The sequence below is a fragment of the Natator depressus genome, chromosome 15 (genome assembly GCF_965152275.1).
Source record: "Natator depressus isolate rNatDep1 chromosome 15, rNatDep2.hap1, whole genome shotgun sequence".
Classification (NCBI taxonomy): Eukaryota; Metazoa; Chordata; order Testudines; family Cheloniidae; genus Natator; species Natator depressus.
In genome coordinates, this window is record NC_134248.1 from 15,325,837 (window position 1) to 15,352,323 (window position 26,487).

General features: G+C 37.9%; 1 protein-coding gene across 3 annotated transcripts in view; it reads left to right on the plus strand.

Moving 5' to 3' along the window:
- Window positions 1-25,410, plus strand: part of YPEL1 (yippee like 1) — a 39,532-nt gene extending 14,122 nt beyond the window's left edge. For all 3 annotated transcript variants that reach the window (XM_074973201.1, XM_074973202.1, XM_074973203.1), the window contains exons 3-6: window positions 17,942-17,985; window positions 19,543-19,651; window positions 21,159-21,434; window positions 25,310-25,410. In XM_074973201.1, coding sequence (XP_074829302.1) covers window positions 17,942-17,985; window positions 19,543-19,651; window positions 21,159-21,248 — 243 coding nt within the window. In that variant the 3' untranslated portion in view covers window positions 21,249-21,434; window positions 25,310-25,410. The remainder of the gene's footprint in view (window positions 1-17,941; window positions 17,986-19,542; window positions 19,652-21,158; window positions 21,435-25,309) is intronic.
- Window positions 25,411-26,487: the final 1,077 nt, after the last annotated feature.

Here is a 26,487-nt window from a genome sequence, read left to right on the forward strand (position 1 = left end):
CAGACTGTTTAAGGAGGAGGACTATAATGTAAGGGAAATGTCCCAACAGACCACTATTAAATCAGATAGTTATTCTGTAGGAGAAACCTTAGGTAGACCTGTTTGATTAAAATGAAAATGTGATGAGTTTCTTAAGGACAAGTTATCACTGAAAAGGTCATGTCAACTTATGTATGCTTTTTCATTCATCCAGGAAGAAGGAGCTGAGGGTAACAATAGATTTCCACTTTCTTAAAAGATAAGACTTTCTGGGAAAATAGGACTTTTTTAGTAAAGCTGTTCAGGATGACTGACAGATGAAATCTACTCATGGAAGACCTAGTACTTCATCAGAAGCTAATCTTTCTCAAAATGATTGCATGGTTGTTGAAAGAGAGACAGTGGGGGCAGGGAAAAGCAAGATTATTCTGATTACATAATAGAAAATAACTTTGTTTCTAGAAAATCATCTACAATGCCAGAGTATACTAAGATTTGGAGATTTTGTTTTTCTGCCATAAAGACAAGCTTGATTGCTGTCAGATCAATTATCAGGCTGATAATTTTACATGATTCAAATGGGGCCTCAGTACTGTTCTGCTATGGGTTGAATGTTTTCCTTTTCTGTTCAAGACCAGCAAAGTTAAACAAAGATCCCCATGTGAAGCATTGCTGAAAGACTTAGTATAAAAGCCTTCAAAAGCTTTTTTGAGTACTCTGCTTGGAAGCTTAATTTTTGTTTTTAATCCTCCTAATTGTATCAGTTTGAGCTGATCAGCTCAGTTTTACTTTACCATCTGACTATCCAAACTGCCCTTTATGATTCTCTTTTTGCTCAGGTATGCTTTGCTCTTCCAGTTGGTTGAACATCATTGTTGCATAAGACACGACGACAAGACAGTGATATGTACGTTTCCAGGAATCAGTACATATTTCATTTACTTCAGTGGAAGTTACTTGCATCTTGTGTTGGGAAAATAGGGCCCCTGGATTTTATCCCAATGTGAATACAGAATTCAGTTCTTCCAAGGAATTAGTACTTCTACCCTACTATGGTTCATGAGAAGGAGAAGTGTTGGCATAAACTGGATGTCAGGAAAACAGTTTTATCCCAAGTTATTTTAAAAGGCTGCTTTCTTCATCCTTTGCATTTTGGCTGGTGGGGGTGGGAGGAGAATTTTCCCAATTCTACTATTACAAAGTAAATGTGACATTTTAGAATGTTCCAAGCCAGGAAGTTTATCTGTCCCCCTCCTTATGGTATAAGGAATATTCTAAAAGATAATTGGTCACCTTGTGGGCTGAAAAGACCTTTGCACCTACTGAAAAAATCCATAAAGGGCTCATTCAAAACGTTCTAAAATGGAATTTTCTCCCCGGATGCACTTTTTTGGGGGGAAAGGGAGACCGCTGTTTCTCAGAGGCATGACTTTAAATCCCCAAATCAATCTTTGATTTATTTCTTCAAGGATTTTTTTTTTTTTTGAAGGTTCGAGGCAGAGTTGTCATAGCTAATTCTGAAGACGCCAACATGTTTTAGCCTAAGAAGATAATTTTGTCTTGCCTATCAATTTGCCTACTTCTAGAAATACTGTCTGCCAACCCTGTGTACACTGATAGTTTTTAAGGGTGGACCTCTTCTAAAATTCATTTTTGCAAATTCAACTTTTCATTAGACTTTTTTAGTTCTCAGTGTAATTCCATCTACTGTTCTATTAAGCAATCATTAATCTTTGGAGTATATCCATTTGGTATGAAGTCCCGTGGTGAATCTGCCCTGAAAAGCAGCTAGAACAGAGCTATCTCCACTTGCCTCGATATAGTATGAAGAAAGAGTTATATCTAGAGAGTACTAGCAACTAATCTTTATAAGAGAATAAATTAACCAGTATGACACATTTTCCTTTTCCCTCATAACTCAAACAACTTGATTTATAGACTTTTAATACTTTTAATCCTCTGAGTAGTTTTCACTACTTCTGTGAAGTGCCAAGGAATCTTTAATATCCAAAAGTGATAAAGACCTCTGTTTTATAGCTTATCCAGAAGATACTGCTTCCAGGATCAGTCAGTTATTGGTCCAGTGCTGACTCAAAGGGAAGAGTACCACCCACTGAATTATCAAGTTTCATTTCTTGCAACACATGCTTTTTCTCTGGATTGTGTTGTATCAGAACATTGACTCTGCCTAGTTTAGTGGATCACCACCTAAAATAATGTGACAGATTAAAATTTTGCATTTCTTACCTGCCTGTTCTTTACAATTCTGCATAACAATTGAGGAACATGTACGTATGAATAACTAACAGTACACTGTTATCAGATAGTGCCACTATGTTTAATGACTTCCTCTGTCAAACTTCAGAATTGTTCATAATGCCTGCAGTAGTCCTTGGTAGGACGTGGTCGGCATCTGTCATTCCCCTAAAGTCATTTTCTATGCAGCCAAACTCTCTAGTCACATGACCTAGTCTAGTGTGTGGTGTCTGTGGAGCAATAACTAGCTTGATATGCTTTTTGCATCAGGATAAAGCCACTTGGTCTGCCTTGAGGGGTGTACATAAAATTGTTTGCTTAACTGCAATTTCCTTTTCTCCTGGGCAAAAATAGTTAACCTGATGCTACAACAGAGGTTATGTGACTTAGGAGTGCATCTCATACCTAATTCTGCATTCAAAGAGCTTCAGTTGAAGGTATGTACCTACCCTTCTTAAAGAGTGAAAACATTTAGAACTGCTTTATAACGTACTGACTATGTAGTGCAGTACTTACCAGTTGTATGACATGGCTACAACAAGCAGTTATATTAGACTGTAGTAGGCTTGCTAAATATATTTTAAAAATCTTACTATTGATTGAACATTTGTTTTTAATGGACATATCTTAGGCCTTCCAAATACTATGAAACAGGAAGAGAGAGGGAACTGAATGGAGTTACTGTGTGTGGAAATGTGCTCTTGTTGACTTTCTACAAAACATGAAAAAGCTTTGGCAGTATAGAATCATAGAAATGAAGGCCTGGAAGGGACCTTAAGAGGTCATCCCCCTGCACTGAGGCAGAACCAAGTACACCTGGACCATTCAGGATAGATGTTTATCTAACCTGCTCTTAAAAATCTACAATAACGGGTGTTCCACAATCTCCTTTGGAAGTACTCCAACTATAAATTTGGTTGTCATTGTCTAGGACCGTCAGAAAGCAGTGTTGCAATACATTTACACTGTAACCTTCAGTAATGTTTAAATAAAAACAGTTTCCCAGCTGCAAAGTAAATAGCTGACTTCTTTGGCAGGATTTTGAGTACTATCTCATAATTGATGGCACACTTTATCATGAATCTCTGCTCCCATCTATTCCTGCCACTTATAATCCATCTTTTCTGAATAAATCAGAAGCTGAACATGCCAACATGACCATTCTGAACAGGATATACTGTAGTTGTTTATAATAGCATATGTATGGTACTTAACATCGTGAAAGTGCTGAACAAGCATTACGGACTATATGTTTACAGTGCTCTGATACAGTATCCTCCATAGAGTGAGGTTTATATACTGATTAATGCTGGAGATTAGTCATTTACAGGTATAGATTTAGTTCTGCCACTGAAGTGTCATTTCTCTCTGCCTGGGCAAGTTACTTCAGTTCCTTCCATCTCAGCTTCCCAGTCTGTAAAATTGTTGTATATTTGAAATAGAAACATGAAAAAAGATAACACAATAGAGAATAAAATTAATGGTGTTATGCATAATGAAATTACTATCTGTGAGCAAACACACTAATTGCTAAAGTTGTAATTTATCTGCAGTTTCAGTGCTAAAATAAGCTGCTCTTTGAGTGTCCTCTGCATATTCCCACTCATGGGATGTGCTGGGAGGTGCAGCTCTGATGATGGAGCCGTCTCGTAGCGATGGTTGTTGGAGTATTGTGTGCCCCTCCCACACTTTACCTCTCAGGTCCTGAATATTCTTAGTGTGAGGCTATAAAAGAGGGCTTGGTACCCCAGCTGCCTCAGTTCTTTCCAGCAGCAGCAGATGGCCATAAACCGGACTAGATCCATCAGATCTAGATCTTCTCTCTGAGAGAGCCATTGCCATAGCTTAATATTCTTAGGTGTTAGTTCTGGTGTTAAGGTTAGTTAGTCTAGTTCTTGTTTGTTTCTAAAAGTTTAATATTTTAGTTCATATCTTTGGTTCCGCTCCCCAGATCCATGGTGGGATATGATAGCTAAAAGACCTGATTTCAAGAGGTGCGCCTCTTGTCCATCACCCTTCTAATGGTGATGGCTTGTTTAGTAATAAAACAGATGGAAAACTAAAGATGCAAGATCATTAGGTGTCTCCCAACCCGCAAGAAGAAGGACCTCAGGATCTGTCTTCAGGTATCATAATAGATCCTTATGATTCCTTGTCTCACTTTTCCCAAAGGCATGAGTTTCAACAACAGTAACCACCTCCTTCACAGCCACAGAAGAGGAGAAAGTATTTTAAACCCAGAATGAAAGGGAAGGAACTTTCAGCTTAGTCTTCAGGATTGAAGGTCAACCCTCAAGTTTTGTGAGGTTGGGGAGCTTTAGCTAACCCTCGTCTCCACCTTTCCCACTTTGTCAACACTTGGCGTTTCAGCACATCAGACAAATAGATTCTGGTGCTAATAAAAGATGGATATGTCATTCAATTCAATTCCCTCCTCCACCTAACCCTCCTCCTTCCCCTCTCACAAGACCTTTTTAAGATTGGAGGTTCACTCCCTTTTGGAAGCAGGAGGCATAGAGAAAGTGCCAAGGGAATTCAGAGGTCAAAGTTCATTCTTCCATATCAGAAAACATTTGGAAGGCTTTATCCCATATTAGATCCATAGAAGCACATTTTCTTTATCAGAAAGTTCCAATTCTGAATGTTGACACTAGTATCCATTATACTTTCGCTAACTACCCAAGATTGTTTTCAGCTTGTGAGCTGAAAGATGCATACTTCCATATCTCCTTCAGACCCAGGCACCACAAGCACCTTCATTTTCTGATTGAACAAGACCATTTCCAGTACAAAGGTATTTCCTTTTGACATTTTTGCTGCTCCCTGGGTATTTACAAAGTTCCTATCCATAGTAGCAGCTCATTTAAGATGCCACGGTATATCTGTTTACGCTTATTTAGACAACTGGCTGATCAAAGCCTAATCAGAAGAAGGCCTTTCCAAACGCATAGCTTATACCTGTTCCCTTCTCAAGATGTTAATAGCTTATTAAAAAAAAAATTCTGCTGCCTACTCAAAGGATTCACTTTCTAGGATCAGTTCTAGGGTAGGCAGAGCCTTTCTGCCAGAAGACCGATTTCTGAAGCTTCAATGCATTATAGCAGTGCATTACCAGAATCCTACTCCAAAAAAAAATATTTTTATTTTTTTTATTTTTTTATTTACAGTTCTCATGGGCCTTATGGCTTCAATCACTTGTGATAACTTCTTACTCTCAGCTCAGGATGAGAAGTCTTCAACGTTAAATTACAGATCAAACGCAGCATTAAATTACAGACCAAACGCAGACAACATATATACGTCATTGACCATCCCATAAAAGATATTTCAGTTCTTGATATGACATGGTGGACTTGGTGTTGCAACAGTCTAAGAGGGGTGGCTTTAAACCCGCCATCCCCGTTAGAAAATTGCCTCAGGTGCTTCCAACCAGGGATAGCCGCACATTTCAACAAATTAACAGCTGTAGCCAGCCATTGGAATTCTCAAGAAAAGTTACTGCATATGAATATCTTTGAGTTGAAAGCAATCTATTGTGCCCTCAAATCTTTTCTACCTCAGATCCAAAATAAGGCAGTGCACATCTTCATAGACAATATAATGGCAATATGTTACATGAACAAACAGGGAGAGATTGACCCTTCCTACCTGTGCCTGAGACAACAGCCTGGTGGACCAACTGAGCAAGTGTGAGGATCCATAGGTCTGGAGCCTGGGTCCGCATTGCCACTTGACAGCCCCGGTGAAGTGGTAAACAATGGTCTGTGCCCCTTGTGTGCTCAAGCACTGCTGGGTGTCCTACCCATGGAGATCATGATGAACTGGTCCCTACTGCATTCTCTGATTACATAAGAACAGCCATACTGGGTCAAATCAAAGGTCCATCTAGCCCAGTATCCTGTCTTCCAACAGTGGCCAATATCAGGTGCCCCAGAGGGAATGAACAGAACAGATAATCATCAAGTGATCCATCCCCTGTCATCCACTCCCAGCTTCTGGCAAACAGAGGCTAGGGACACCATCCCTGCCCATCCTGGCTAATAGCCATTGATGGACCTATCGTCCATGAACTTACCTAGTTCTTTTTTGAACCCTCTTATAGTCTTGGCAAGAAGTTCCACAGGTTGACTGTGTGTTGTGTGAAAAAATACATCCTATTGTTTGATTTTAAACCTGCTGCCTATTCATTTCATTTGGTGACCCCCTAGATCTTGTGTTATGAGAAGGCATAAATAACACTTCCTTATTTACTTTCTCCATACCAGTCATCTATCATATCCCCCCTTAGTCATCTCTTTTCCAAGCTGAAAAGTCCCAGTCTTATTAATCTCTCCTCATATAGCAGCTGTTCCGTACCCCTAATCATTTTTGTTGCCCTTTTCTGAACCTTTTCCAATTCCAATATATCTCTTCTGAGATGGGGCAACCACATCTGCACGTATTATTCAAGATGTGGGCATACCAGGGATTTATATGGATGCAATATGATATTTTCTGTCTTATTATCTACCTCTTTCTTAATAATTCCCAACATTCTGTTTGCTTTTTTGACTGCTGCCGTGTAGTTTTGTATCATATGCAGATTTTGCCCCCTTACTGTTTTACCCCTTTTTCCAGATCATTTATGAATGTTTTTAACCCATTCACGCTACAGTAGAACCTCTAAGATGCGAACACCAGAATTACGGACTGACTGGTCAACTGGACACATGGCAATCAGGCAGCAGCAAAGACAAAAAAAAAAAAAAAACACCCAAAACCAGCAAGTACTGTACTGTATGTGTATTGCGTCTTCAAGGTAGGCACATCTGAGCTGACTGTCCTCACCCCCACCCTCTACTTGCCACTCGTGGGGCAGCCACTTACAGGTAGGAGGTGATGATGCTGAGGTTCACAGGCACAGCTGTGAGCCCCCGAGCAGAAGCAGCACTGGGGTCTGTGCCGCTTTCCTGCACTGGGAAGGGGATAAGCTTACAAGCTCAGTCCGAGTCCGGGAAAGAAACTTCCCCAGCCCAGCTGTTGATGCTGCAAGGAAGCTGCCAGTGCTGGGGTGGGAGCTGCTACTGGAACCTGGCCTGGAGTGTGATCTGCTAGAGCCAGAGCTTGAGCTCCTGCCTGTGTATTGCGCTCTCGAGGAGTGGCTCATTTTTAAAGGGCTATAGCCTGCACTGTGTGACTATTGACGCTGCAGTGCCCCAGGATGCCTCACTCATCACCCTTGCAGCCAGGGGGCTAGAACCGGCTGCCTGTCCCCATCCCCACTTGCTGGGCAGCCACAATCAGGTAGGAGGGGAAGATGCTAAGGTTTGCAGGCACAGCTGTGAGCCCCACTCTGAGCAGTCTACCCTGAGGAGTATCCCATAATGACTTGCTTAGAGTGACAAACAGCCTTCATTCCCAAGGTGTCCGTAACTCTGAGATTCTACTGTATTTAAAGCCTAGGGAAATCACCTGGAGGCTGTGTGTACAGTTAGGCAGATCCCCAGCTTGCTGCTGAAGACGGACCCTGCTGCCCTGTTCCTGATACCTTGCCTTGCTCCTGATCCCACTTCATGTTTTCCTAGACCCCACTCTCCTCCTGACACCTCTCCTGGCCTCTGTTCCACTAACCCTACCTTGGTTGATTAATTTGGCTCCACTCCGAAGCAGCTCATTGACCTTCACTCTGATCTGATCCTCTTGCATGACACTAGTATAGGCTGCTGCTTCTGGTCTTGACCATCTAGACTGAACTCAGACTACATTGAGTCCCCTGCAACTCAGATCCCAGCCTCTACCCATGCCCCATACCCAGGATCCTGATAGCAGGGATGTAATAGAACTGAATGAATGGTCATTAAAGAAATCAGTGATAGATAAGCTCTTCACTGTGTGGGGGTATCTGGATGTAATTTTGAGAAATCTTGCCTATTAGAAGTGCAGCAAATATTGATTAATTGTACAAAACAGTCAACTCGAAAGTGCTATGATCTCAAATGGAGTAGGCCTTGTAAAGTGGGCAAATGATATATTTAGAGATCCATCATTTGTACCAGTTCAATCTATTCTTTAATACTTACTTCAGTTAAAGCTATTAGAAATGTCTATTTCCTCTTTGAAAAATCTACCTAGCAGCTATTGCTGCACACTATGCATTGGTAGATAAGTCAAGTCGTTGTGCATGATACAGTAAAGAAATTTATTAAAGGACTTGTCAATATGTATCCACTGATAAAGGATCCAGTACCATCACAAGATCTCAATTTAGTCCTTTATGCAGTTAATGAAATCTCTTTGAGAGTGTTCTTTGTTTTACGTGTCTATTAAAACTGCTTTCATCATAGCCATCCATAGTAGATGAATGACTGAACTACATGCTTCATTGCTCATGCTTCATTCAATGTCTTTCACAAATATAAAGTACTGCTTCATCCTAATCCTAAATTCCTCCCCAAGATGGTATCTGATTTAATCGTAATCAAACTATTAATCTGCCAGTATTTTTCCCCAACACCTCATGCTCTTATGGGTGAGTCAAAGCTGCATACTTTAAATGAATGTTAAAGGAGATTTGGCTCACTCACTATCCTAACAGAACCAAGGAATGTTGCAAGTCTCCTAATCTCTTTATTTCATATGCAGACAACCATAAGGGGGACACAGTCACTGCACAGACACTCTCTAGATGGGTTAGACGGTCCATAGAGCAGTGGTTCTCAAAGCCGGTCCACCGCTTGTGCAGGGAAAGCCCCCTGGCGGGGCAGGCTGGTTTGTTTACCTGCCGCTTCCTCAGGTTCGGCTGTTCACGGCTCCCACTGGCTGCAGTTCACTGCTCCAGGCCAATGGGGACTGCAGAAAGGGGTGCAGGCCGAGGAACATGCTGGCCGCCCTTCCCACAGCCCCCATTGGCCTGGAGCGGTGAACCGCGGCCAGTGGGAGCCGCGATCGGCCGAACCTGTGGACGCAGCAGGTAAACAAACCAGCCTGGCCTGCCATGGGACTTTCCCTGAACAAGTGGCGGTCCGGCTTTGAGAACCACTGCCATAGAGGAAAGCTATAAAGTAGCATTTATTCCACAACTTGTAGGGGTTAAGTCATGCTCTGTTAAATCAATGGCAACTCCACAGCATGTCTTTAGACTTGGGCTGTCAATTAATCACAGTTAACTCACGCGATTAACTCAAAAAAAGAATCACGATTCATCGCCGTTTTAGTTGCATAGTTAAACAATTGAAATGTATTAAATATTTTTGGATGTTTTTCTACATTTTCAAATATATTGATTTCAGTTACAACACAGAATATGAAGTGTACTGTGCTCATTTTATATTTTTTATTACAAATATTTGCACCGTAAAAATGATAAACAAAAGAAATAGTATTTTTTCAGTTCACCTCATACAAGTACTGTAGTGCAATCTCATTATTGTGAAAGTGCAATTTACAAATGTAGATTTTTATTTATTTTTTGGTTACATAGCTGCACTCAAAAACAAAATGCAAAACTTTAGAGCCCACAAGTCCACTCAGTCCTATTTCTTGTTCAGCCAATCGCTAACACAAACAAGTATGTTTACATTTACGGGAGATAATGCTGCCTGCTTCTTATTTACAGTGTCACCTGAAAGTGAGAACAAGCATTTGCATGGCACTTTTGTAGCCAGCATTGCAAGGTATTTGCGTGCCAGATATGCTAAACATTTGTACGCCCCTTCATGCTTTGGCCACCATTCCAGAAGACATGCTTCCATGCTGATGATTAATTAAATTTTGTGATTGAACTCCTTGGGAGAGAATTGTATGTCTCCTGCTCTGTTTTACCCGCAATCTGCCATATGTCTCATATTACAGCAGTCTGAGATGACGACCCCAGCACATGTTGTTCGTTTTAAGAATACTTTCACTGCAGATTTGACAAAACGCAAAGAAGGTACCAATGTGCGATTTCTAAAGATAGCTACATCACTCAATCCCAGGTTTTAGAATCTGAAGTGCCTTCCAAAATCTGAGAGGGACGAGGTGTGGAGCACGCTTTCAGAAGCCTTAAAAGAGCAACACTCCAGTGCAGAATCTACAGAACCCAAACCACCAAAAAAGAAAATCAACCTTCTGCTGGTGGCATCTGACCCAAATGATGAAAATGAACATGCATCAGTCCACACTGCTTTGGATTGTTATTGAGCAAAAGCTGTCATCAGCATGGACGCATGTCCTCTGGAATGGTGGTTGAAGCATGAAGGGACAAATGAATATTTAGCGCATCTGGCACTTAAGTATCTTGCGACACCAGCTACAACAGTGCCATGCGAACACCTGTTCTCACTTTCAAGTGACATTGTAAACAAGAAGCGGGAAGCATTATCTCCTGTAAATGCAAACAAACTTGTTTGTCTGAGTGATTGGCTGAACAAGAAGTAGGGCTGAGTGGACTTGTAGGGTCTAAAGTTTTACATTGTTTTATTTTTGAATTCAGTTATATTTGTGCATAATTCTACGTTTGTAAGTTCAACTTTCATGATAAAGAGATTGCACTATAGTACTTGTATTGGTGAACTGAAAAATACTATTTCTATTTTTACAGTTCAAATATTTGTAATCAAAAATAAATATAAAGTGAGCACTGTACACTTTGTATTCTGTTATTGAAATCACTCTATTTGAAAATGTAGAAAACATCCAAAAATATTTAAATAAATGGTATTCTATTATTGTTTAACAGCATAATTAATTTTTTGATCGCTTGACAGGCCTACTTTAGACATTTTCCTATTTTAGAAGTCTGTAGAGCTGCTACTTGGAGCTCTATATGTACATTTACAAAACATTACTCCCTAGACCTAGTGTCCAAATCAGGCCCTCAGTTTGCTAGAGCAATAATTCAAACCTTACTCAGTCAGGACTCTGAGCTCTACCTTCTTTACATAAGGTACTGCTTATCAAACTATCCCAGGAGTGGCAGTAAACAAAAGAGAGAAGGAATTAAGGGTACTTACCTGTAATCAGAATTTTTCAAGATGGACTCTGCACATTCATGCTGCCAACCCAGTCTTCCCTTCTTCCTCATAGTCCTAATGAAATCCTAGGCCTGAGAAAAGAGTGGAAGGAACAAAAGCAACCAGGAGTGCCACATACCCCTTTTATAACCTTGCCATCACAATTTTCAGGGAGACGGCAGAGTAGGGAGAGGCACAAGTGCTCCCATAGGCATTGCTGTGAGAAAATTTCACTGTCAGAGCTGCATGTGCTGGCACATCCAATGAGTGGGAATATGCAGAGTCCTTTTCAATGAACTCCAGTTGTAGGTAAGTAAACTTCATTTTCTGGAACTCTGCTTTCAAAATATATCCAAGCACTTTGATGGGGCTTACAGTTTTGCAGCAGAATATTTCTTAAATATATGGTAGTTTGAGGCTGTTACTTTTGGGAAATAAATCAATTGTAAGATAGTACTGTTTTAAGGGACCTTGCAACTCCCATTCTCTGGTTATTAAAAACTAGTCAAACATTAAGAATCAGGTAACAATCTACAAGTTATGTCTGTGGTACAGTACTTGCCACATAGGTAGTTCATAAATGTTGCCATGTCTTGATCTCAAGAAAGCTGCTACATCATCTGGGGAAAAGGCCTAATTGCAGTTAGGTTGAGGGTGATGACAGACTGCTATCATTGGATGAAGAGGTTGGCAACTGCTTATCTCAGTTGTCTGAACTTCTCTGCTATAAGGAGGAAAGAGAAGAGTAGGAACTTTAAGAGTGAGTTCCAGAATAGGTAAAATTTCCTGAACAACGTTTATATGAAATTGCTTGTTTCACCCTTTCGGTTTAAATCTAGCTTAGTTATTTTTTAAAATAATTTCAGCAAAATCTGTTCATGGAAAAGATGACATAGTTTAGTTAATTTGCCATGGAACTAGAAGTTAGTAATTGATGTGTTCCAATCCCAGCTTTGCCATTGTCTTTTTGTGTGGCTTGGGTAAGTAATGACATCTCTTTCCTCACCCATATAATAATGTCTTAACCTGCCAAACATGGTGGTATGAGGCTTAATTACATAATGTTTGCATGCTGTTTTGAAGCTGTAATGCACTATGTAAATGCTAGAGATTATCAATAAATGGATTCTTTAAATACAAGTGTTAGTCTATTTATTTGACTTTGATGCAGTAATACTTATCTACTTAAGTTGTACCTTTCTTGCTAAAGTCTTATGAAATTTAGCTTTAAAATGACTGACACATGATTGAGTATATAGGATAAATTAGCAGAATTTATGAAATCCACATTTGGAGATTGTGCCTAGATCCTTTCCTTCTGTAGAAATCCTAGATCCTCTCCTGCTGTAGAAAAATGGCGAGAACTTCTGAGTTACCACTACCACACAAAGGGTTTTTCGATAATGGAGAGTAGAGGCTACTTCAAACTAAAGAGTCTAAGGATCTCTGTGGTAACAGGGTCCCAACACCAGAACACTCATTAAACTTTGGGGAGCATCTCTGGGGATGCCTGCCCTCAGCATGGTCAGTATGGCTATGCTGCCATCCACCCTGCTGCTGTCAGTTGTGCCTTACCCTCATATCTAGGAGGAAGGGGGACATGGTCATGCCCTGAGAAATATAGCCTAGACATATCCAGTACAAATGTACTAGAAGATCTGGAAGATGGGGCTAGCTAGAAACCCACTTATGTTTTGCCATCCTGGATTAATGTTTGTGGGCTTCACAAAAGAAACGAGTTTTTTAAAGAGAGATTTGAATGACCTGTGGGATGACTGGTACAGGAATGAGTGCAAGGTACAGGGAGCAGCGTGAAGAGAGGAAGAATAAAGTTTTTGAGAGGAAAGATGCAGAGCTTAGTTTTCACCATATCGGGCTTAAGCTGTGACACAGCAATACAGCATCCTGTGTCAGAAATACAGTAGGTGATAATTAAGAGGTAGGTTTTTAGAAACAGACTAAAATGGTGATAGAAGTTCTGCTATTAGGTTACAAGGAAAAGAGAGACCAAAGATAGAGCCTTGAGAAACATTTATGGAGATGGAAGGAGGAGGGACCACTGAAAGACAATGAAGGGTTTGTTGGAGGGAAGAAAAGAACCAGGGAAGGTCAGAGTTGATGAGGGAATGAGACAATCTGTTAAAGAAGGGGAAAAGATCAAGGAGGTTAGAGAAAAGGCCCTGAAATGTGTCTATGATGAGTCATTTGGAGGCCTTGGTGAGGACAGTTTTGATGAAGCATAAAGAATGAAAGCTAAGTGGAAAGAGAATCCAGTAGAGAAGTAGAAGCAACGGTTGTATACAGGATTCAAGAAACTTACTGATCGGAGATGGGACTGTTCTTACTGAAGTCAAGGGTCATTTTTGAAGGATAGGGATATTAAAACATGCATGAATGCTGAAGAGACAGCCAGGAATGGGAGGTGGTGGTGTCAAAATTACTCAAATCACACAACCTGTTCTAGTCCATTTCACTGTGAAGCTAAGTACAGAGGTAGAGCATCTTAGTACCAGTGCTGCATCAATACGGCTAAAAATCATTCCAATGTCTTGAGGTGATACTTATGTTTGTCAAAGTATAGTGGCAACTATGGGCAAGCAGGAAAAATAACTAATTTTCAGAGACAAAAAATACCCTTTTAATGAATTATTATCCATTGTGCATTTCTTGTTGAATTTTCCACACAATTCTAAATCACAAAATTGTAAGCACAACTGCAATTTTTGAAATGGGGGAAAATGCATGCAATGCTTTCCCTTTTTAATATGAGAATTTTTTTAAAATGTACTTAGCTCTTAAATGCTTTCATGGTAATTTAAAAAATACTATTTTGCATGGTGTGATTTAATAATAGTCTTCCTCCTCAGACTGAGGCTTTGTGACTGCTGTGGGTTGACTTGGGGTTAGACTTGCAGCTGCTACTAGAAGATCAAACAGCAGCAATAGCCAGGTAGTTATTTTTTTAAATCTACTTACAGCCGGGCTCATGACTGTTTCTTTTGGATGTGGATCTTGCCACTATTGGCCATGCTTTTTGTCACTTTAGGACTGGAGTACTGCAATGCACTTTAAATAGGGCTGGTACAGTATTTGGCAACCATTTCTTAAGTATTGTTTCCTTTTGTGAATACATTATACTCTTTTATCTTCACTACGTATTTTTTGTTTCTGGGTTGTAAGGTATTGGTTTTAACTTAAAAAGCCCTGGGATCATCATGCCCCATTACAAAGAGACAACCCCTCTCTGTTTCTATATTGCTGTAGGTCTGGTCAGCAGAGGTACCTAGTAAGTTGGAGTCCAATTAGTACAAAAGAGGGAGAGCTCTCTGTTAGGCCCCCAGACCTTTTTGGAACACTCCTCTCCATGGTATGTAATGGCTTGAGTTTGCTAACCTTCACTGTATGCTCTAAGGCCCAGCCTCTCTCCCTCTGTCATGAGGAGTAGTGAGATATGTGATGCTGGCTAGTGGCAGGGTATTCAGATGTTTTTTTGTTGTTGGAGCGCTCATCTTTCTTTCCATATCTTTGGTATTCGTGGTCTGGGATAAAATGAGCCTTTTTATTCCTTGTATGTAGTGTATGTTTTTAAAAGGAGTTGCTTTGGTGCGCCTTTTGATTGACAGTATAAATCTAAATAAATGGCAAAAAGTTGCTAAGGATAGGAGGATTTTTGTTTTGTAAGCAAACCTTTGTTACCAAAGTCACCTTATATTAAAAAACAGTATTTTTAAAATCTAATTTCCTTTCAGTATTTTGTGATGATTAGTTTTACATCTACTTCAGTTTGGATTGTTTTCTGACATGGCTTCTCATCCTTGCCTCTCTAATGTGCTCTGTAATCTGTCCCTGCAACCATGGGAGCAGGTATAAACAGGCCTACTGTCCATAGTGTTCCAAAGTGGCAGATTTCTCCTTTCATATTGCTAGGTGGCCACAATTGCATCCCAAATCACTGGCCGTTCCTGGTCAAAATGGTATAATTCACATTTACCTTTTCCTTTGACTGACATCCTAGTTTGCCAACTGTATTTTAATGAACATACATATACTACGTTGACTTCGTCATTGGCTTCTGCTCTTTCACAGTATATAGAGGTGTCAACTTTAGATCGAGTGCATAACAATTTGTATGGAAAAAGTCTCAACGTTACTGCACATAATTTAGAACTTTCATGACAAACTCTCTGTCTTAAGCCTTAATGATACAGGAAATGCCATGAGTTATTAGGGTTGGGGGAGGGGCTGGGAGACATTGTGTCTGTGATGCCTATAATTCAAATGGTTTCAGATTATAAAAAGTAAATAATCTGTACTGCAAATTTCTGTGAAAAGATCCTGTGTAACAGGAAATCCTTTCAATGGTGTTATGTATAATCTACATGAACGTAGTCTTTCAAAGAAAATATTTACAGTGGGATTTTTCAAATGCACTCTGACCTAATTCTGCTCTCACTGAGTTCAGTGGGAGTTTTGCCATTGATTCAGTCAGAGCAAAGTTAAGTCAGTGCTGAGTATTCTTAAAAATCCCTCCCTTAATCTGCAAACAAATTGCACTGCCTTTTCTGCATGATTATGATTCATTTTCTTTTGAAGTAATATATGTAAGGGAAAATGAGGATAATTTAACAAAAATATCCAACTTGTTTCAATAACTGACGAAATCTCTACTATTACAATATTTATCCCTATCCATATTTCTCAAGATGGCCCATAAAACCTGATAACGTAATTGATTTAGCAGTTTTAAAAAGTGGAAAAATGCATTTCCATCTGAGCATTTTGAATACTTTCATTGTACACTGAATGATGGGTTGCCATAAAACAGTTTTCAAGGAATAATAAAAAGTACTCAAGTTTTCAGGTAAAACCTTTCATGAGAATGCTTTTTTTGTTGTTGTTGTGGGGGGAAAAAATGATGATTGTAGCCATACCATCTTGGGCTGTAATCTTGTGAACTACATAGTGTTGGATCTATTCTATTCAAGTTTTTATAGTGCATTAGCGCCGTAGTATCTGAGCACTATCCCAAAGTGCAGTAAGTGATCTGAATAGCATCTGTCCTGTGGTTCTTTCCTTCTTTTTCTCTTCTCCCCCTTGGGGGGATAGGGATAGGAATTGTATATGGAATTTTGTTGAAGTTAGTGGGTGGGGGTGGATTTGGTATGTATGATGTGCTATGGGTTTATATGAGCAAAGTCAAAAGAATTATTTCCTGCATTTGAAATAGAAAGTGGTGAGAGAGTTGGTTGTTTTTTGGCTAGACCCCAAGAAAACACAGAGTACCCAGAAGGCTGTGCTGGTCATACTTGAATGAGTGCTGAATAGATGCTCCCCAATAGTGTAAGAGGGATGTGTGCACTGTACTTTTGGAAGTACTGTTTTTTATGAGATTTAAAATCAAGATCCTGAGTACGGTAGTCATTTTTGTCCTTTTCCCAAGAAAAGGAAATTTGGTCAGGACATTGGGGATAACAACATCCAACCTGGATTATTACATTCTCAATTCTAAGTTCCCTCTATACTTTCACTTGAATATGATATTCTTCAGTTCCTTATCTAAACAGAGCAATAGCATTGCTGTTGCTGTTAAACTCTGTCTCATTCTTTGACCAATGTGGCTGCATTTCATTAGTAGGTGACCTGACCATAAAGGTATATCTAATATATATTACATCCAAAAACCTGTTAAGTTTGCATGCCTCTTAGTGTGTCTACAGTCTTTGTAGGATTTTATACTGTTTCTCAAAAGCGTTGCATACGTTTTTCCCTACAAACAGATATACAAATGTACAGTGTAGTCTATTACTTTATATATCAAAGGGAAGCAATGAAGCGTGTGTGTGTGTGTGTGTGATGCACCTTGTTCACTGCCCATCGTGTAAAAGGTACTTTAAAAGGCTGTAGAAAAAACTGCAAAATCACATGATGATGATTGAGAAATGGCATGTAACTGCATAACGAAAGACTGAATTGTAATGCATACACACAAGGGGACAAAGTTAAGGGTTGTGCGTGCAACCTTAATTCTGATAATTTTAGACTTTTGAGTGCTTAACCATGCAATCTTAACATCTTCTTAACATAGTTTTTATGCAGGAATTTCTTCTGTGACAGGCATGCTTGGGGAATAACATGGAGATTAGCCTGATACATTTCTCAGCCTCTGACAGTCCCTACCCAGGGATGGTTGGGGAAGGAAACCTGCTTCTGCTAGACTTTTCTACCTTCTGTTTAAGGGGTCATATTCTACACTTTTGATGGGAAACTCACAATGACATCAGTGAGACATTTCCTTTGGGTCAAGTGTAGCATATGGCCCTAACATAGGCCAGTCTATGGACCCTAACAAAAATTGTAATTTGGCCCACTCCATGGAACTTGGTTAAATACATTTTATGGACATTTAAGGGGATTTCTAGCCAATACATTATACAACCCTTTCAATTTTAAAAAAATGTAAGATGGAAAATGTGACGTTTGGAGAGAAAATTGTTTTTTTCAAACTGAGGCCTTTACGGTAAAGCTTTTTTATTTGTTTCCTTGTTCTTTGCTGGTACAAAATATTTCATTATTTTCATACTATATACAGATGTGATTAAAAGTTGTTGTGCATAACAACAACTCTGTATAAACCTTAATGTCTTAAAAGGCAACACTGTATTATTTTATGATTTATAATACATCACTTCTGAAACTGTTTTATTTTAAAGGTTATATTTTTCTCTTTCTTACAGTCTTTTCAGGGAAGCCAGGGAAGAGCCTACCTCTTTAATTCTGTGTAAGTATGACTACAATTACATACTTTCTATGAAGTATCATCTTTTGGTATGTTCCTCAAATGGGCAAAATACTCAACATTAGTAAGAGTCACACTTTCATCTGCTCTTTCAAATTCTTTTCTTAATGGACTACGGCCTTATACTGGCAATCCCTGTTGATAAGTGTGACTGGAATGACTGGCCTTTCTCAGGAGAATGTTACTATTGTGCAACTTGTAGTCTGAGCCTTCCTTACAGTTATTTAGGAAATCCTATCATTAGTCACATTTAACTCTTAATTAGAAATAAAACTTTCAACTGCATCTGATTCTAACTGAATTGAGGCAAGTGACACTAAACTGTTTTATTCCAGAAAACCATGTAAGGTTTGACATTCAAGTAAATTATGTTACTGTAACTTTACTCTGGTGGACATCATCACTATAGCCCAAAGCAAAGCCATTATTTTTTCAGGTTAACCTTTAGGATGCTTGAATATTGGCCTTGAAAATTGCAGATTTGTCAAAAGCAAGAAGCCAGACTTATCTCAAGAGGGTCCAATGTTTGCAGTAGCCCCTTAACACTGCAGTCCTACATACATGCTTGTTACCTTGCTTTTATAGATCGTGAACTAATTTTGATTTTGTAATATGCTGTCATTGGATTGCATCTCTATTTTTAACTAGCTGAATTGCTCAGAGCAATTCATAAGTAGAATGCAAGTCAGATATGTCTGTTTTTTATTTTTATAGGCAAGGTAATTATGGTGAAGATTGAAAGATGTGACTCTACCTTTTACAGATATCTTTATTCTTTTATCTGTAGTTGCTTCATGTAGAATTGAGATGCCAGGCATAGTCAAGAGTACCACAGATCTGGGTAGTATAACAGGTTTAACCAAATATTGCCTGATTTTCCTAGAATGACTATTTGACTAGTCTTTTAGGCATATGTTTTTACTTGGGAAAGTTTCCTTTTGGAGCAGTACTCCATAGCTAGATATGCAAGAGGCATTCCATTGTTTTTTAATATTCACCTTCAGTGATTATTGTATTTTAACCTATGGTCTATAGCATAGAAATATTGCTAAAGCCTTTCCTACATTAATGTAGTCGCATTGTTACAGATCCCTAGCGTAGAAAAGGAAAGCTGTAATTGGCACTGGTGGAGCTTACCCCTGTTTGAAAGCAGCTAATTCCCAGCATAGGCAAGGCCTAAATTATTAGCCATCTGTCACTTTTATTAATATATTGTTTTAAGTACTGTTAAATAGTTTCCCATTTATCGTGCTTTGTTTTATGTTACTCGATGACATGGGTGATAGTTAACTCATGCTAGAAATGACACCATTTCATGGTAGAAAATGAAAAACAAAATGATTACACTTTTTTCCTCTTGACTCTTTAAGTATAACCCTAAAACTTAATTTCACAAATGTTTGACTAAAAATAGTGGCATATATATCTTGGAGACTTGGTCTCAGATTTCATCTCCAGGAGGAAAGTAGGATGTTGTCAAACAAAAAGCAAGATCTGTCTTGTGGTTTAAGATACTACTATTTCTGTTGTTTGTTATAGGGTAAATGTGGGCTGTGGTCCAGCAGAGGAGAGAGTTCTTTTGACAGGTTTACATGCTGTAGCAGATATCTATTGTGAAAACTGTAAAACCACTCTTGGATGGAAATATGTAAGTAATGTATATAATAATTTATTTCTTGGTCAAACATTCATATATGTAGCAATCCACAGAAGTTGTCCTTAATCTACTGAGGCACCATTCATTTTTGTGACAATGAGTGACTCTTAATCCATTATATCTACATCCAGCGGAAAAAAAATACTGTGTTTATAACTAGTGTGTGTAATACAAACAAAACTATATTACTTGAATGTTATAGCAGGTTCAATGTCTCACATTTTGAGAATAATAAAGCCAGTGTAAGCTGTAGGCCCCATTATAGTAGTGTGGGTTTTTTTCCTATAGTGCCTATTACCTTGGTATTTAAGTGCCACACACATTTTGGTATTAAAACTTTGGATGTCAAGTTTTCAGATTTCTTTATTTTCTTCTTTTTCTTAAAATGCCAGATAATTACAGTGATAAATGGTGAATATATTGTACTCTATGCTACAAATAATCACAATAATTAACTCAATTTTGTGGCTGAAAAGTAATCCAGACTGCTAACATGCTACAGTTTTCGCACTGTAAAAATGTTAAATTCTTCTTTGAGGTGACCTTTGCATATTTCCACTTGTAGGATGTACTCGGTTCAGCTGAATTTCACAATCTTCTGGAAAACAGCTGCATGTGTTCCCTCTCATAGTAATAATGAACATCCAGAGCTGAGGTTGTAAAAGGACGATTTTCTTTGTCCAGTCATGGAATGAAAGAAACCAAACAGCTACATTAGAAGGTTTTATTTCCAGATACTAACTTTGGTTTCTGTCATTCCTTCTCTTACCATGCAAGACTGGTTTGGAACTCAGAAAAACCTAAGATATTCTGATAAACACACTTCACACTCTTTAAAGTAATGAAAACCAACACCTGTCCAAAATTTTAAGTTGCTTCTAGGAAATCACCTACAATTAAGCTGTGGCTTAACAAAATACAAAAAAATGGCAAAAATCACAGTCTGAATCCAGCAATCTCAAGGGTAGTTTGAGGAAAGATTGGCCTTAGCAGACCTGTAGTTGACAATATGTAAAAGAACAGATGGACACGCGTGCGCGCGCGCGCACACACACACACACAATCTTGGCTCTGAAATAAAGTACCAGCATGATAATCCTGGCATTCCATAGAAATGAGTCATGTTAAATGTCTAATGTACCTTGAGAGCTGCTCAAGATATTGTACTGATGGAGGTCATAGTAATATCTAGGTAAATAGATATATGTATGTACTAATAAATGTTGAATTATAGTTTTATGCATAGGCATGTGCAATTTTATATTAACATTTTAGTGTGGATTTTATGTAAAGGACATCATATATGCTAAAAATTAGATATTTCAAGCAGGAAAGAGAAAACATCCATACAAATAAAATATCACCAGAAAGCCTTAATAGATGTTACAGATGTTAATTATCCATTAATTTTTATTTGCATGTGAAAATTGGTAATGAAATAATGTGAAAAACTAACTCTAACTCAGTATTTTAAATATTTTTATTTTCTTGTTTCTAGGAACATGCTTTTGAGAGCAGTCAGAAATACAAAGAAGGAAAATTTATCATTGAACTTGCCCATATGATCAAAGACAATGGCTGGGAGTAAATTAAAAGCATTTTTTCACTCTGTTTGGACAACATTCTGTGGAACATGCTTTATACAGACTAATGCAAATGAAAGGAGGATTTTGGCTGAGGTGGCTCTGAGAATATCACTGAACTTTGCAACCTCACAAATGAATAGTGTAGTTTATGTGGCTCTTTCAGGCCATGTTTGCCTTTTTCTCCTTGTGTAAGTTCCCTCTTTTTGTATATGTATTCTTGTGTGAACAGTTGTTTTGGAACATTTTGGATGACCTTTTTCTAAACTCTCAAATTCTAGAGAAACAGTTCACTAACTGCAAATGAATTTTACTGGTTTAACATCTTTATTTGACCTATGCCTTTAATGCTACCTTTGCTGTGCATGCTTCTTGCCTAAACACCTACACCAAATCTAGCAGAAGACTGATATGAGTAGTCCTGAAGAATGTATGGGCTGGGGGTGTCTTTTTATATGTAGCAATTTCTGATATCTCTGGCAGTAAAAGGGATGCAGTATTAGAGTATTCATTAATTGCTTTTTAAAATTTGGGAGTACCATAATCTGTGTACATCTTGCAGGCAAGTAAATTAAAGATAAGTGCTCATTTAGAAATCTTTCAGTTGCACTGACTCAATTTAGTAGATCTTAAGTTTTGCAAAAATGAATACATTAATAGTTCAATATTTTTAGTGCAACTCATTTACAAGGATACTAAGGCAGTGATACTGTAGAATATATTTAATCAACATAATTGCATTCCTTACCCAGCAAACTTGTCTTGAAGGGAGAAGTTGATAATATTACAGCCTGCAAGATCAAAGGGCACAAAAATATATGCATCTTGTATTTATAAAAAATTAGTGTAAACAAGTTTTTGGTACTGCACCTTTTAACAGTAACAGGGACTTGTGCATCAGTGAAGTTTTATGGCTGGTTCCATGTAGCTGTGTAGTCTAATGCACTGGACAAAGAGGTTGTTATAAAGAAAATTCATTGAAATATTCTGCTTTTGCTACACTTTAACAAAAATATAGTTATTTTTTGTGTGACAAGAGGCCAGAGCTTATGAGATGGAAGTCAGTAACAGTACCTGCAGAAGAGTGGGGGTTGGTAGATGGGCAGGAAAGTGTGAAGTTGACTTCATTTCTTCATAAAATAGAATAGCAAGATAATTTTTACAATAAAAAAAATAAAAAGGGGTTTGTTGGTTTGCTGGATAAATCATCCCCAGAGACATTTTCATAATAAAATTTATATAAAGCTCGCATCCTTTCTGTTTTTTGTTTTTTTCCAGCTGCTTCTTAACTGGAGTGACTTAGTAAGAAAGCTTTCTGTAGATGTGTATTCACAAAATTTACTATTGGGTTTTGTGCATGCACTTTCAGAGAAATTTAAAAAAAATTAATCTTGTCTCTTGTATTCATTGCTAACTTTGTTATCAAATGAAAAGTATTTGTGGAGGACCTTTTGTACTTAGCTCCCTTAATGCTTGAGGACAAAATGGTTGGCAGCGTCTTTTACATTAACACTACATAAGTACTATGATGGAATGAACAATATGAAAGCCTTACAATAGAATAGAGGTTAGTTTTCTTTTAATAACTATTTTAACATGGCATTTGTGAAGTTTGCAATGTGTGCCATTGCTGCTGCTGTTACATTTTGGGTAAATCTCTGACAGGCTTTCAAAACTCTACTGCACTTTATTACCAGACATCATTCATTTACAAGCATGCCAATGACTAGGAGCGATACAGAAGCTGTCCATCAGGAGCTGTGATAATGAACCTACAGAAGTTTAAATTTTAAAAAGTAGAAACAGGAAAAACCATTGGGCTTAAGTCCAAAGAACTGGTCTAGTACAACTGGGTCCAATATGGATTTTGTGGGGTGGCTTATATTGCTCCTCCAAAATCAAGAATTAGATTGGACCCAGGAGTCCCCTTTATCTGAATGTCATTGGCACAAGATGGTCATCTGTTGCTGCCATCTGTTCAATCTGAAAGAACCTGGAATTCTGTTTTGTTTGGGCTATTTTTCAATTTTCCTCTAGTATAATGTCCATTGCCAACAATGAAAGCACCAAAACAGCCATCAACAAGGGGTTTGTGTTGGCTTCAAAGCCTAAATGTAACACCCATGGAGATGTCTATAGAAAATGTATATTTTCTTTGTCTGGCTACAGACTCAAGAAGAATTACACTGAGTTGAAGGAAAAAACACCATGACCCTTCACTATAAAAATGAGAGTACAAATTTAAGGTTAATGTTTTCTTTTTACAAGAGAGAAAAATCTGTAGTAATATTTTAAATAGTGGATTTGGATGTTTCATATCAATGAGCTTTTTTTTAAAAAAAAAAAAAAACTAGAAAAGATATTCTTATTTAGATGCTCAACCTCTTTTTTCAGTGCATTATTTATTTGTATTTCAAACTGGACATTTTCACCAAAACCTTAATTACCCTTGATGCCAAAGGTTGGGATTTCATTAAGTGCTTAGCACCTAAAACTTCAGCTACTGGCATAAGGAGTTGATGTGAGTTATGTATAATGTTATGGCTTTTAAGAGAACCAAATAAAGCAATATTCTTATTAGTCTTTTGAGGGGGGGTAAAAGGGAGTAGAGAAGGAGCTATAACTAATACAAAATTCTTACTGCACACTACTATGTAATAATTCTTTATGCTTGCTATGATATCTCGGAGTATGTGAACCTTTTTTTCTTATTGCTTGACTTGAGCAGTGATTCTTTGAAACAATTCTCCCATTGTAAAGATGTGGAGAATTACGCCTAATGGTTTTGGTGAAAGTTGGTTCCAGATATTAATGGCTGCTGGTTGATGTGAAGAGGTCAGTCTGGTCACTGAACCTTCCAGCAGTACATTAAAAAGAAAAACTTACTTGAAGAGAATTCTACAAAACATTTTCCCTCTAACCTTTTTTTTTTAATATATTAAGATTATATTTAAAGGTTTTGTGTGTTCATTCTGGGCAAGTTTACTTCCTCTCCCACTTGAGCACTTTTGTTACTTGTACTGGTTATTTTTATTGTTGGTCTTAACATTTATTTTGTATTTTTTTTTTTTTTTTATAAAGTGTAACAAAAAGCTTTTGTGAACTTTTGTTTCATGCTAGCTCTTTCTTGGACCAAATGAACCAACTACGAGCTGGCTTCTTGGAAAGAATGTTCATTGGGATACATAAGAATATGCTAGCAAAAAATATACATGTATTGAAAGGATTTTCTTTTGAACCCATAAAAGCAATGGCTGTCCAAAAATAATTAAGCATCATAATTTGACATGATTTTGGAATCTGGTGACACATTCTTCATTGTCTAGGCCCTAAATAGTGGCTGTAACACTGGTGTTACAATATTGAGAGTCTGCTTCAAATGCCAATATTCTTTCCTTGGTTTATAACTATGGACACCTTTTTAACCAATGAAAGGCAATACTGTCATTTACAAAATGTTAAGTTGTAAAAGTTCCTGTAAACTGTCTGACAGAAGTAGGGAGGGCTTGCTGACACATTAGCCTTACCACTTTTGCTGTTTTGGATTTTATTTCTTTCTTTCGCTGTGTTGCCATTTTAATATACAGTATTTCATTACCCTCCTAACAATCCATAACCTCTTCTGACTAGTTTCTGCCTGCTGTTCAATGCGGCTGGAATATGTGAACTTTTTCATTATCTATAAACTATATAGTGATGTAGGTTGAATTGTAACAGTACTAATGTAACAGGGTACTAATAAAGTCCTGATGCCCTATTGCAAACTAAATATTTGGCAAGTTTAAAAATAATCAGCAGCCTCTCTGTAACTGGCTTAATTTTCATGCATCTAATCTTATAGCAGCTTGTGGAAGACATGAATTGAAATTAATTTTATTTCAAGTGAACGATACCTCAAAGTAACAAACAGAAGCAATTAATCCTTTGATTATGGAATAGTAATATATCCATATTGCTCCCTAATGTAAACTACGTTTGTGCTAACGTAGGGTGCTTGGTACCATTTCCAATGGACTTGAACATTTTCCTTTATATATTGCTTTCTCAGATTTTTTTTTTTTTCCAGATAAGAGGATCATACAGTCAGATTGCAAGACCTGTATCTAGATTGAGGTAACAGAGTGCCACAAAGAGAGACAAATTTTAGCATCCCAGTTGTATGATAATGGGACAAGAGTGGAAGGAAGCCGTCAAATTATTGTTAAACTTGTAGGATATTGTATTGTACTTCATTTAGCACTAGTGTAAGCCAATCAGCAGTATCTATTGTAAAGGAACAGGAATTTCAGAGGTAATTTTGAAAAGGACTGTTATAAATCATTTAAGGCCTAAAGTATGAGTCATAAATGGCAACTGAGTTGTGCCTCATATTGTTTCTTAAACACTTTAAAATGCTTTCTTTTACAGATGACAGGCTGCTTTGCTGTTTTGTCCTAGCAATACTGTATATCATTTGTTGTTTCACTATATTGTATCTGAAGTATCACAATAAAAGTTTTAATGGTTTTGTTGAGTTACTTTTTAACTTTGTGCTATTTGTGGTCATGGGAATTGTGTTACGCTATGTGAATACATATTTTAGTTATAACGTCAAGCTAAACGTTTGCTTTTTCTTCATAAAAATATATTTTCTAAAGATAAGTTAGGATATGTCCCTAGTCAGTGGGTCTCAAACCTCTTGCTCACAACAGTGGAGAGTGCTTAATGGCACTTTCAGAAGCTAAAAGCATAACAAACTTATTTTCAAAAGATTCTGCATAGGAATTGCCTTCTTTTTGAAGGAAGATAATTTGGGGATCTAAACAGATTGGATGATGCCTCTTTATTTTATTTAGTAAATTTGGCCAGCCTGACACAGCAGTCATGAATTTCAGGGAAGTGCAGTAAACACAGACACTTTCTTCTGTATTTCTTCTTTGGTCAGGAGGAGCTTTTGTGATTCCTCTTTAATCAGAAAAGTTTTTAAATAGTAAACATTAATTTAGACAGCAGCTGAAAACACCTCTGAAGGAGTTCACATGTCTCTGCACTTAATCATTGGAGTGGAGTCACTTTTTTATATATACATTACACAAAATCTCAACTTTGAGTCAGTAACGGGTATGATGGAGTTCTGTGAAATGCAACTCAGACTTCTCCATCTGAGGGCTTATGCCATCATAGACTTTGTGGAAAGTATAAATCTAAGCTAGCATGTATGTACAAGGAACTTGAAAAGTATGCTGCATCTCCTAGTAATGAAGG